The 13364-nt window shown below is 34.4% G+C and overlaps 1 protein-coding gene across 2 annotated transcripts in view; it reads left to right on the top strand.

Moving 5' to 3' along the window:
- The window catches only part of sff (sugar-free frosting), a 46289-nt gene extending 34231 nt beyond the window's left edge, over positions 1-12058 (top strand). For both annotated transcript variants that reach the window (XM_036358140.2, XM_036358141.2), the window contains exons 6-16: positions 4413-4628; positions 5316-5515; positions 6662-6886; positions 7209-7756; positions 8154-8312; positions 8371-8537; positions 8622-8726; positions 8785-8860; positions 8982-9151; positions 9223-9359; positions 9511-12058. In XM_036358140.2, coding sequence (XP_036214033.2) covers positions 4413-4628; positions 5316-5515; positions 6662-6886; positions 7209-7756; positions 8154-8312; positions 8371-8537; positions 8622-8726; positions 8785-8860; positions 8982-9151; positions 9223-9359; positions 9511-9595 — 2088 coding nt within the window. In that variant the 3' untranslated portion in view covers positions 9596-12058. The remainder of the gene's footprint in view (positions 1-4412; positions 4629-5315; positions 5516-6661; positions 6887-7208; positions 7757-8153; positions 8313-8370; positions 8538-8621; positions 8727-8784; positions 8861-8981; positions 9152-9222; positions 9360-9510) is intronic.
- Positions 12059-13364: the final 1306 nt, after the last annotated feature.

The raw sequence follows: 13364 nt of genomic DNA on the forward strand, positions 1-13364 counted from the left end.
GAAATTCTAATACAAATGACAGAATAATAATGAAAGCCGGCGAAGAATGCACTCGTGTACAGAGAAGTGAACAATATTAAATAAACTATATGAAATTTTATTTAAAATGGCTTACAAGTCGAGATTTGGGTTAATTGTTACGAATTCTTATTGAAAGTTCTGCGGTCAGACTGCTAGGTCATGGTACAATAAATTTTTTATTTTATTGTCAGAGCTTATTCTCTAACAATCAGCCGGATCTTCTGAACTGTTCAGCTTTCCCAAAATTAATATTCAAAACCAAAATCATACTTCCAGACATTCAGACGGCCTAGTTGAAGTCCAAATTAATTACCTTAAAAGAATATTAACAAGGCCAAGGCGCTTCGTAGATTCACGCAAGTCTTGCTCACTTTTGCGAGTTTCTGGTACCACAGAGTACCTGTCTATAGTTGTGTCCACAAGTGGGAATTCCCTTGCGAGCGAGCGTCAGATTTAAACTAATCCAACCAACCAAAACTCTATAGAAACTAAAACTCTACTTTATGCTGTGACATTCTCTTTACCTACAAATATGTCTACCACTGTCCAAGCAGAAAATCAAAAGGATCACAGCCGAAAACTATTTTTTCTCTCATCTCTTTCATTTTTGTTTTTTGATATGCAATAAAAATTTAAAACTATCTTAAGCATTCTTGCTGTCGAATGTTGATGTTGTTGTACTATAGATTCACTGCTCTTTGTCATTTTATGTAATTTTATGTGTATTCAAGGGCATTTAAAGCATGCTGAAGGACATGCGTAAGTTTTTTTTTTGTATTCAAAATATGTTCAGAAAATATTCTTCACACACGCATATAAGAAGAGGCAATGGGAGTCTACAATCTAACTAAGTGGAGACAGTCGCATATGTAGATAGATATATGGTATGTAGGTAATGCCAAGGCAATATCGTAAACTTACTTTGTAGCATGGAGATTGGCATAAAGGACAGACATTTTTATCAGTTAAAATTATTTGAAATAAATTTATGGCATTTCAAATGTGAATATTTACATCGAAATTGGGAAAATTGCTGTATTGTGAAATATGTGAAAGGATTGATGGAATTTATGTGACATTGATATAAGCTTTGTTGATAAAGTGTTTAAGTGATGTAGTTTAGTTTGTGTATTACATATATCGCAGATGTTAAATAACGATTTGATGTCTAAAATGAAATGCAAAATTAAAAAAAACTTGATTCCGTTCGTTCAATTTGTATGTTAGCTATGTGCTATAGTTGTGCGATCTATAAAATTTTTTTGGGGGTTGAACCGCTGCTTTGGGTAATTAGGCATTCCAATTTTGTGACGATATCGCGTCAAATAAAAAAGTTTCCCATACAACAACTGGATTCCAATCGTTTAGTTTGTATTGCAGCTATATGCTATAGTGGTCCGATATCGACGATTCCGACAAATAAGCAGCATTCCATTACGACAACCCTAAATGGTAAAAAATCATATGTAAAACCTAGCCAGCCAGTCAAATTAATGGCATGACCCTTTAAGAACTATTCGGACAAAGCGGCTGAGAAGTTTTGCCTTATTTTTTTTTCGATCCCGAAGGCTCTCACTGACCATCACCAAAGCAAAAATTGGCTCGATTCATTCATGCCTGCCAAGCCGGCGCTATTCTGTCGGGATTGAATCCACAAATTGCCAGAAAGATAGGAATATTTTATACTTTCAGATGGGTAGTACTTTGACTAATAACATATTAAACTTTTTCTTTAAAGCTCGAATAAAAAAAGGAGAACACACGAATATAGTTATAGACCCAATATGTATAAGTATATAGCTACATTTAGTCATAGTATTAAAAAACAGAGACGAAAGTACTGACAGAGGCATTTCACATTTCAGAAAGATAATAGAATGAGTTTAGTTTTGTTGAAAAAGTTCAGGAAACAGTCTAATTACCGATCTATGTTATTATTAGTGTCCAAGTAACTTTGAAAACATTTGTCAGTACAGCGAAAATATTTCTTCATTAGAGCAATTGAAGTCTAAACCTAGATTTCTATATTCATTTTACATACATAATTCAACTGAACTGCTATTGGTTTGTATGATATGAGAGTTTTGTTTTATGGTGTCCTAATGCTAAATTAAATAACACTAGTATTACTAAAGGAACTAGTTAAACTGAGCAGCGCTGTTGGAAGCTGATAAAATTTCTACAGAAGTTTAAAAACTGCTTCAGCAGAGTATTTTAGTATAGATTTATATTAGAGATTATAAACTATGAGGTGAAAACACAAAAGGTAGACGCTACATAACTATAAAAATTGCAGATAGTCTTGACTTTACAAAATTCATTTAGAATAGTTGTTTTTCAATGCAGACTGAGAGACTGATTCTTGCTCAAATTTACATATAAATATTTTTTGAGAATTAAGAATCACATACTACTATTGTGCATCATATAACTGTGTTTATTTTATGCGCTTTGAAATATGAGTCATGCGCGAAATGGGGTTGCCCGAAACTCCTCACAACATAAAGCTTTTAACAACTTGTAGAATTTATTGTCGAGTATTTTAAAGCTAACCACATTTGCCAGTAAAAGCAGTAAATGAAGATGTGTAGTGCACCCCAAATTTGTCTCTGCCTATGCATTCCCCACTCCACTCACATAAATATTTATTTATACACTGTTATAAGTCTTTGATAGCGCTAACAACCCCCCAATTTGCTGAAAGCGCTGCCTTTTGGAAACGGAAGCATCTTCATTAGCGATACCTCCATCTTCTCACATACAGTTTGTATGTTTGTGTTCTTTGTTCGATTATAAACTCGCCATTTACTTGAGCTCCAAAGGTCGCTCATAGCTGACGTCAGCGATGCGTAGTTGAAATAGTGAAATTATTTGTGCAATTCCGTTTGCAAATATCAACAACAGAATAAACTTTACTAATGTCCATTTCAACACACAATAATATTTAGCAAAGCGAAGTATCTTATTGTTCAATGCGAAATTGGAATAGTATAAAGTTCAACAACGCAGTGTTTGGAGCATTAGTGTGGGGCGGAATTTTCTTTTGGATTAATATGCTTATGCCTACAAAAAAAAACAATGAAAACTATATATTAAAGTGCTATTACGTTATTTTCGTATATTCGAAAATTTTCGAATTTTTAAATAAATACATTATTTTTGCCAAGCAGCATATTTTTATACACATTTCAAAAATTTATAGTTTTTGTGGATGCTGTTTATGAAAATTATTGCCATTATTGAAAATTGTCTTGCGTTTGCGTGCGAGCTCGCATATTTTTAAAGAATTATGTTAAAGTTTATTTGCCGATTCGGAAAAAAATTATTTGATTTTCTTGGTACTCATATTCGAATGATGATACTTTAATGGCTTAATAGTCTATGCCTAAAACTTCAACTTATTCAGAGTCTTATAACCACTCAAAGCGACCAATGGAAGAGCCCGCTCCCACTAGAGTCTGTTGCTCCTTTTAGTTAAATAAGCAGGACGTTTGTTTTTTGAAGTCGATGATATAATACTTCTTCAATTTTAATTTCAACGCTTGGGTCGCATTGTTTCATATCAAAAGAAATGTATACAAGGAGGTTATACCAAATTTCGACGAAAATTGTTCAAAATATTTGCGTTTTTCGATATTGAGTTTTATGCTGAAATTCAGATATAAGAATTTTAGAAACTCAGGTTAGCTATCCCGTATGTATTGTAAAATTTGTAAGCTCAACTGACAATTTGACCTTCTATTTATTTTTAAGCGAAAGAAAGATAATTTTACTAACGACTGGTTTTCTTTTTAACTTACATATTCCAGATAAGTACCCTTCGACTTGACAAGGCCTCTCAAGAAATTAATCTCTAAGATCTGTTAATATTTCAAGCTAATATATTACATACACATTTGTTTTAATCGCCGATATTGAATCACTATAGCATATAGCTGCCATAGAAACTGAACGATCGGAATCAAGTGCTTGTAAGGAACCTTTTTTATTAGTGAAGGTTATTATAGCTTCGAAGTTAAAGAAGTTAACGTGTTTTCCTGTTTTAATTGAATTCGAACTCACTGGTTTGGTTTGAACCATATTTTTTATAGTTTTTTTGAATTGAAGCACATTATTAGATGATTATATGTATATCATCTTAAACATTTAAGGTTTGGCTACTGATTTAATTTATTAAATTTTTTGTCGTCGAAAAAACGCTCTGCCCTAATCTAATTCCACCATCTAATACACTCGCATATATTTCCTTTTTGCTGCAATATATTACCAGTCAGCAATGACAGCTATATAATAGTGATGAGTTTACAACAAATCTTTGTAACTGCTTTTTATATTTTCATTTCATTTCGTTGTCACACAGTTTTTATTGCATTACCGATTTTCTTTTGTAGGGTGAAAAGTACGATGGACGTAGAGCGGATGTTTGGTCCTGCGGCGTTATACTGTATGCGCTATTGGTGGGCGCATTGCCCTTCGATGACGACAACCTACGCCAGCTGCTGGAGAAAGTGAAGCGTGGCGTGTTTCATATACCGCACTTTGTGCCGCCCGACTGTCAAAGTTTATTGCGCGGCATGATTGAGGTGAATCCGGATCGACGACTGACGGTGAGTCATCAAAAAATGCACACACATATAATATACGCATATGCATACATATATACATACAAAACTATACATATGTATACTCATACATATGCACAAACATATGTATGTGTCTAATGGCATATGGCTTTCTAAGGTTATGCGTATAACCAAGGGTGGTTCTGGCACATCATTCCGTCACATCCCCAACCATGCAAAAACAATAACAAGAAACAGTGAATCTGCAGGCAGTCAGTCATAAAAGCGACAATTGTTGACGGTAACAGCACTGATTGCATTACTACAGCTATTCAAGTGACATGTAATCATATGTGTTTGTGTTCTTATTTTTGCTGTTTTGTGTTGTTGTTTTTGCTGTCTTGTTGGGCTGACAATTTCACGTCCGATTGGCAAGTACATATGCACCATCGTGTAAATTTGCATACACACAACTCAAATTGTGGAACCCTTTGTTTGTTTGTGTCACCAGTCAATTCCCAAAACGCGCTCGTTTGTCAAACAGTTCGTGCATTTGATTTACCGTTATTTGCATTTACATGCCTAAATCACTCGTTTCACATTCTCACTTCCACACTTTCTGCACACTCATAAAAAAAAAATGTTTTCTAATGCGAATTCGATTTGAACTCCAACTAACAATACTCTTTTTCTTAATCCGCCTCTCATTCTTTCTCGTTTTCGCTCACACAGTTGTCGGAAATAAATCGCCATCCATGGGTCACGGCTGGCGGCAAAGGTGAATTGGAATTGGAACTGCCGATGATGGAGGTGGTGCAAACGCATGTCATACCGTCCGCCTCAGCGGTGGATCCGGATGTTTTAAATGCGATTTGCTCGCTGGGTTGCTTCAAGGAAAAGGATAAACTCATACAAGAGCTATTGAGTTCGAAGTAAGTACTCCATTCGTATGTGTGCGGTTATGTGAGCTTGCGCTCTTATGCTTGCTACAACACTTCTCTGTTGGACTTCGTCGTAAACAGTGATTAACGGTGTACTTGTTGTAGACAGCTAGGTTTATGATGATACCACGTCGCGCATATTCGCGCAGACATTCGGTGGAGTTCTCCTTATGCATATACAAGCGCATTAATTAAATGTAATTACAATGTACCTCAGTGTGTGGGAGCGCTCATTGTTCCATACTTGTATAATACTCGTCATATCGAGTCTAAAGGGTGGCAAATCTAAAAACATTGAAATTACAAGTATATGAAAACTGTTAGGTGAATAGGTGTAGAACACAAAGAGCCTCCAACAAGCTTTTGGCATAAAGGGTTAAGTGAGCGCAATCTAATTACTAAAGTAAAACTAGTCGCTCGCAATATTTCGCCAGATGACTTTATTTGTAACTTTTTTCGGTAGTCATTATGTTATGTCAGTCGTGCCTTGAGCCGAGCTCTTTGTCTACCGACAACCAAATAGCATGGTACGGTCTTTTGCCCGGAGACGCTAAGAGCTCCAACGCCGAAACAAAGCCGAGTAGCCGAAGTGTCGAATAAAGTTTAAGTCCGAGTGATTGTACTGTCGAGAAGATAACCAAAAAATCAGTTATTTCGAATTCTGAGGTCTTCAAATTTGACAAAAGCAAAGTCTTACAACTACTGCGTAATTATTACTTTTCAGGGTTCGTTGCAATCAGTTCTCATAAAAAATGTAGCGCTTTTTCGATTAATAAAGCACTGTAGCGCCATAATAACCGGGAAAAGGCGAGTAGATAAATTAAGCGGAAATGAAAAGAAGCAGACAGTATACCGCGGCTCTAATCTCTTGATACCTAAAGTTTTTACTGAATGTTTTTTTCAGAATTCGTGTTCGAACCTTACAGCTTAAATCAGACAGCTTCTTTCAATTACAAATCTCATACAGAAAATATCATATAATTCGTTTGCTGTTTTAGTATATTTCTCATAAAGAATGTTGGGTTCTCGAGATGCTCAGTTCGTTCCTGCCATCTGTTTGCTTTAGTTCTAACTATTATTGCTTAATTATGAACATTTTTCTAACACACGCATTCCTTCAACCACTTTGCTTTTCAGTCACAATACAGAGAAGGTTATATATTTTCTACTCTTGGATCGCAAACGAAGGCGTCCTGCCTTGGAAGATGATGATGAAATCGCTCAAAAATCACGTAGTGAATTAGATGCAGTGGATCCGCCCAGAAAACGACTCGATACCTGTCGTATAAATGGTACGAATTCGCCCAGCTATGGACAGATATCGGAAGGTTCACCACTAACGCCTAGACGGCAAGCTTTCAAGTAAGTTTTCGCGCGTTGCCACAGAACTGCAGACATATATATGTATATACAATCAAAACTAGCGGCTGATTTTGCATTTATTACTTATATTAAGTTATATCATTTACTAAATTGTTACGTCATCTTATTCATATATTTCTTGCATGTTTGCTGTTACGCATTGCCGTTGCTTAACTACGCACACACAAAAACACCAAAAAAAATACCACGAATAAACGCGCTGCGCAACATTTCATGCGACAAAATCCATTACAAACCATTGCTTGCGCTTTCATTCGTTACAAATTCCAAATCGTTTCGAACAAAACCGAATCAACCACAGCTTCCGGTCCTACAGCAGTTCGCGTAATCACCAGCGTCGCTCGCCCACTACGGTTTCCTCGGTGCGTTCCTCGTCATATCACAGTCCCACACGTTGCAATTCACCTATCAATTCGGCGCAACAACAAGTGAATGCCATTTCACGTCCATCCTCGCCAGCGGCCACATCGGCCGGACACTCATCCCGTCACTCTACCTATTCGAGTGAATGCCGCGAGCGTTCCGGTTCGGCACAACATCATCCGTCTGTAAGTCGTACGCCCTCACATTCTTCGCAAAGCGGCGTGGAGGGTATTATTAGCGGTGGCAGTGGTGGTGATAGAGGTGGCGGTGGTAGTGGCAGCAGTGATATTGTTGCTGTGCGTGAAGCACGTGAAGCGCGCGAACGTCGAGACTCACGCAGTGAACGCCAAGCGGCGCTGCAGGCAGGCTGTGGTGGTGTGCCCGGCAGTCCCGGTGGCGGTAGCAGTAGCTCAACAGTACATCATCGTGCCAACTCGGGACCCACTATAGCGATTAGCATGTTCCACGATCCGGAAGCGAATAGCGGTGAGTAGAAGTTAGAGTGAGGTTCAAAATAACAAGTCAGATAGCTTTAAGAAGAAATCGGAATCGAAATGAACTATTTCGTCAGATTTAAGACCAAATAATTAAAATTATACTACAGTTCACTTTATTGTGGTCTTTGAGCCTATGTGAGCTATAGTTTTTGACCAAATGACTGGCCGGAATTTGTAACGCTAAAAACCAGTTTCAATATGAGTAAACATAAAACCGTTATGAACAAGCAGTAATCAGTTTTAATGAAACTGAAACCAACCAAATATAGTTTTGATTCTTTTAGAAAAACTAAGTTAAATGTAGTGGAAAGAGCTGAGTCCAAATAGAAATTTTATACCTCCACTTTTTAATAGAATATTTATTTACTTATAATCGCTCCTTACAGTTATGAATCCTACAACATCACCGCTAATGAACAACAGTTCACCTGTGATGCCCGGTTCACCATGTAATGCGCCCGGTGGTCAGCTGTGGAAGACGCGTCTTACAAATATTAAAAATAGTTTTCTGGGTAGCCCACGCTTTCATCGAAGAAAGCTACAAGGTTAGTTAAGAAATTCACTTACAGAATAAATATTAATATCTGTCATAATTTTTAATAGTCTCCGCGGACGAGGTGCATTTGACGCCCGAATCATCGCCCGAGTTGACAAAACGTTCATGGTTTGGTAATCTAATAACGACAGAGAAGGACGAAACTTTTACGATTTTGGTGAAAGGCAAGCCAATAGCGACTGTGAAGGCACATCTGATACATGCTTTTTTGTCGGTGAGTTTTAGTTAAAATTTCGTGTTATAGAATTAGAAGTTGGATAGAACTTTCTAATTTATTATGGCTTTTCTTCACTTTCAGATGGCAGAGCTTTCGCATAGCGTAGTCTCACCCACATCCTTCCGTGTAGAATACAAACGCAATGGCAATGGACCAGTCATGTTTCAGCGGCATGTCAAGTTTCAGGTATATTACTCGGTATATATTGTTTTAAATACCTTTACTAATCAGGCTTTTTTTCCAGGTGGATATAAGCGCAATTTGTAAACAAGGTGACATCTCGGATATGCTGTTTGCACTGACATTTACTTTGTTATCAGGTAGGCTGAGTTTATATTTTAACAAACTCAAAATAAGGGACTTCAAATACTGACCTTCGCTAAATGCAGAACTTAAATACAAAATCTAAAACTTTAACCAAAAAATTTCGTTTCTTTTCAGGCAACATACGCCGTTTCCGTCGCATCTGTGAGCATATACAATCACAAGTGTGCTCCAAACGTTTCCCCGGACCGAGTAGTCCACCCACAGTGGCTACCGTTACGCAAGCCGTTTCGGAGAGTTCGTCATGTGGTTCGGTCTCAAGCGAACGTTTATCCTATAAACGACAAGTAAGTTACAATTAAATTTAATAAAAAATATTTATGTTCACAAACTATATAAACTTCTATTATTTCTGCAGCAGATTGAAAATGAAATTGAAAATGACTCAATATTTGTTTTCAAATCGGGCAATGGCCGTCGTGCATCGACAACAAATAATAATAATGCACCGCCGGCGGATATTGTGCCCGCAAGTCCAATAGCCGTGCGCTCAAAGTAAGAAAAAGGAATTTACATAGAAGAGAGATGGAGTGAAAGAGAGAACATAACTTTATGAAATTTTGTGTATTTGGCGCTCTTTTTCTCTCCTAAACGATCAAATTATATATTTTGATTTGTAAATACCTATTTTCTACTCTCATCACAGTTCCGAAACCGAGCAGCACGAACGCAATCGTGAATTGCAGAGTGATCGTCAGGCGACAACAATGTCAGGGAGTGCAATAGCATGAGAATTATTTCTCTGATTTAGTTACATTTTTATATAAAAGTAATTTTTTTCCAAAACTAACCAAAAAAAAAAAACAAAAAACAGAAGAAGAAACAAGAAAATACACAAAAAATATATCGAACTACAGTCTTACAATTACGAGTTATACTTAACAATAGTAACATATAGCAAATTATAAAATTTAGTAAACAATAAATAAGGTTAAAAATTGTGTAAGAAATACTAAGAATTTGCTAAGTATCAATTAAATTTCTGTTGTAAAAAAGAATGCTTGTAATGATATTATGTTGCTTGTAAACCAATAACTACTGAGTTATTATGTGCTTTAAAGCTTTTGGAGCTTTCATAATTATATGTGTGCACACTACATAATTTAAAGCTTTCATGTGTGCTTGTTTCAAATCGATGTGTTATGATGAGTTATAAGACTTTAAAAAGCTTCAAATGTTATGACAAGCTTTCACATAAAAAAGCCTTTAAGTAAATTACAATTTTTTTAGTTTTCTAAACCCTTCATTGTTTTAAATTATGTACAGGAGAGTTTTGAGTAAAGTTGTTTGCTTATTCAAATATTTTGAGAAAGCGCACATTAAATTTAATAAAATTAGAGTTCAGAGATATTCTAAACTTAATATTTTCAATATTAACCACAGCAAAAATTATAAGAAGAACTAAACTTTTACTAGTAAATAACTGTTACTGCGTGGTAAGTGAAAATTAATCTAATTTAAACAGTTTCGGTTACTAACTAAACACCTTAAGTAAGGCAGTAGTAAAAAAGTAAGCTTTCAACAAAAGCTTTTTCAAAGCATTACTTGTTGGTAAGAGAAAAGCAGTTAATTTGAACAACAGAATATAAAGAAAAGCACAGTAAAACAAAAAAGCTTATTTAAAGCTTTAGTTGAATTTAAGTAATTCGAAAAAGTTGGAAAAACAGAAGCTCTTTCACATTTTAAGCTTTTTAAAGTTATACTCTAAACCAAAATAATAAAAAAAATTTTAAAAATTTTAGGTAATTCAAAAAAAGTGGATAAAGAAGAGCTCCATAATAAAAAAGATATGTTTTCACCAAAAGCTTATTTTAAGCTTTATTACGCATTCAAGCAGTAAAATTTTTTAAAAATTTCTGGTCATCCGAAAAAAGAGAATACACAAAAGCTTCTTTGTCTTTTAAGCTTCTCAAAGCTTTACTCAAAAACAATACTTCCATTAAGTTAGTATGCTTTTATTTATCGTTTTCTTCACACTGAACGTTACACAAACAAACATTGTTGCCGCCGAGCCGAAAATTTTTACTATATCGTATTTGAAGAGAACTCAAAGCAAATTGCGTAAGAAAATCATTAACTGTTGTAAAATTTGTAGCTTAAAAGGCAATAAGAAAAAGGTAAATCCAACATAAAAGAGAAACTAACAAAAGCGTTAAAAGAATTGCAAAGAAAAATTGATATTTTGTAGAAGTTATTTGAAGCAGGAAACTTGATTGAAGCCTAGAAATAGTTCAAGCAAACACACTTCAAAGTAGTTACACACACAAACGAAAGTAGGTACTTATATACAGCTACACATAGTCTTAAGAGAAAAATTGAGATGAAAATAAATTAAGTAAAACCAAAACCAAATGCATAGTTATTCAAAATAAACGAAGGCAAGTCAATAAAAAAATAACAAAAATATTTTTGATGAAAGCATACGTAAGCAAGTGAAGCTTTATTAGACAAAAGCACAGAACTACTTGTATTACTTTGAAATAAGCACTTACTCTACAAACAGTTAATTTTTCATTTGCGTACTTGTGATAATTTTTGTATACGAATTTCGCATGGATAATATTTCCAAAAAGCTTTTACATTCCGAAAGAAATATTTCAAAAGCTCTGCAGAGCTTTATTGCCAAAACATTTTTGGATAGTTCAAATATTTTCATTCCGAGCTTTCCGTATGGACTTGTGCAACAAAAAAACTGTATTGTATGTATATTTTTACGACAAACTGTTGTATGTAAAATGATTAGCTTTTTACAAAATAAATTTAAAGACCACCTAAGCATGTATGTATTTGTAAATTGTACTATAAATAATAACAAAATAAACATATAAATTGTATGGCAACTTTTTTTGTTTAAGAAATAGTTTTCGAAATTCGTACATATTGTAGATTGTGTAATTAAAGAGCGCATAATTGAGCTGAGTTTTCAATAAAATTAGTCTAGTGAATATAAATTTCGTTTCCTTTTAATTATTTCATTTAAAATAAAAATTTATAAATATTTTCATGAAATTTCTAATGTCTCTAAAGAAGCTCCTATTTCATATTTAAATATGCTTTACAAAATTTGGACAAACTATCTTTCAACTAACTATATATATTGAGAGAAGCCGGTGTTAAATGGACCATTCCATTAAAAACAGAAATTTGGACAAACATTTTCGAATAGCAATTTTAAATGTTTCTTACCTTTATATGAATAAACTAGTTCCCTACTATAAGAAAGACTACTACCAGAAGATCTATTATCAAATATTCTAAAGGGGACAGGACAGGACAGGACAGTTTAATAGTACGAAAGTGTTCTTCATCCCTTTCTTAGAGTGCTAGATTATACTTAACCTCTAGGAAATGAACTCATCATAACCTGTAACTTTTTTAATGAAATCCTCGTACATATATATTTCTTCACGTATTTTAGACTCCAATTTTTACTTAAGTTATTAAACGAAAAATCGGCATTCGGTCTGCGAACATACTTATTAGCTTTTTTACGTATTTGAATAGCAAAAACAGCGATTACGGGAGGTAAAAATATATTTTTTGAATATGTTTTAGATATTTTATTAGTAAATAAAAAAACTGTAGTCTTTTTCTCACATTACTTCTAGCACCTTTAGTGAATAAAAATGAGATCAGTATTAATTACGAAATGAAATCAACTAGCTTTGTATTGGCGGGATTTTCGGGTCGGTTATTAAGTCTACCAAAACGAAAGCCTTATTTGCTAATTTATAGTTTAAACTTTCGTCATAAAAATATCTTTTGTATATCTTCAATTATTTATATAATGAGAGCTTTCTATCAATTTAATATTTGTGAATGTTTTAACCTGTGAACTCAGCGCTGCTAAACTGAAACCCCCCAATTATCAAAAAAACACAAAAAAACCGTCCAAATGCATAAGAAAAAACAATAATGGATTGACATAATTATCTATTGCGAAAAAGCATTTCAGTTGCCGAGAAGGTATAAATATTTTTTAGACTGCAATACTTACGAATTTCCGCTTGCAATTAAGAATGGAAAACAGAAAAATAAAACGAAATATGTATAAACAGTAGAGGCGAGGGCAAAGCAAAAGTAAAATCTTATAAGCAGACCACATAAAGTATGCATAGAAACAGCAAAAAAATTAGAAAGTAGTTAAAAAACATAAAATAAAATTAGAAAACACGCCATCAAAAGCGAATATGGATTGCAATGCCGGAGTGTAAGGCGCAAGCCAAAATTCTTTGCGGCCGAGTGTCAGCGTAGCGATAATCCGCTTGCGAAAATTATGAAATTTAATATAAACAATCATAAGTAATAACTACTAATAAAATATTTCAATTGCAAAAATGAGAAATTAATACAAATTGCCAATATTGAAATAAAAAAAAATACATAATAATGAAAATATTATGTAAATACTATTGGGTGAGCGATCATTGCAAAACATATAAAGTTAATGTACGCAAATGATAATAAATAATGCAGCAAAAACTAAGCAGTGTCCATAAT

This window comes from Bactrocera oleae, chromosome 6 (assembly GCF_042242935.1).
Source record: "Bactrocera oleae isolate idBacOlea1 chromosome 6, idBacOlea1, whole genome shotgun sequence".
Taxonomy (NCBI): domain Eukaryota; kingdom Metazoa; phylum Arthropoda; class Insecta; order Diptera; family Tephritidae; genus Bactrocera; species Bactrocera oleae.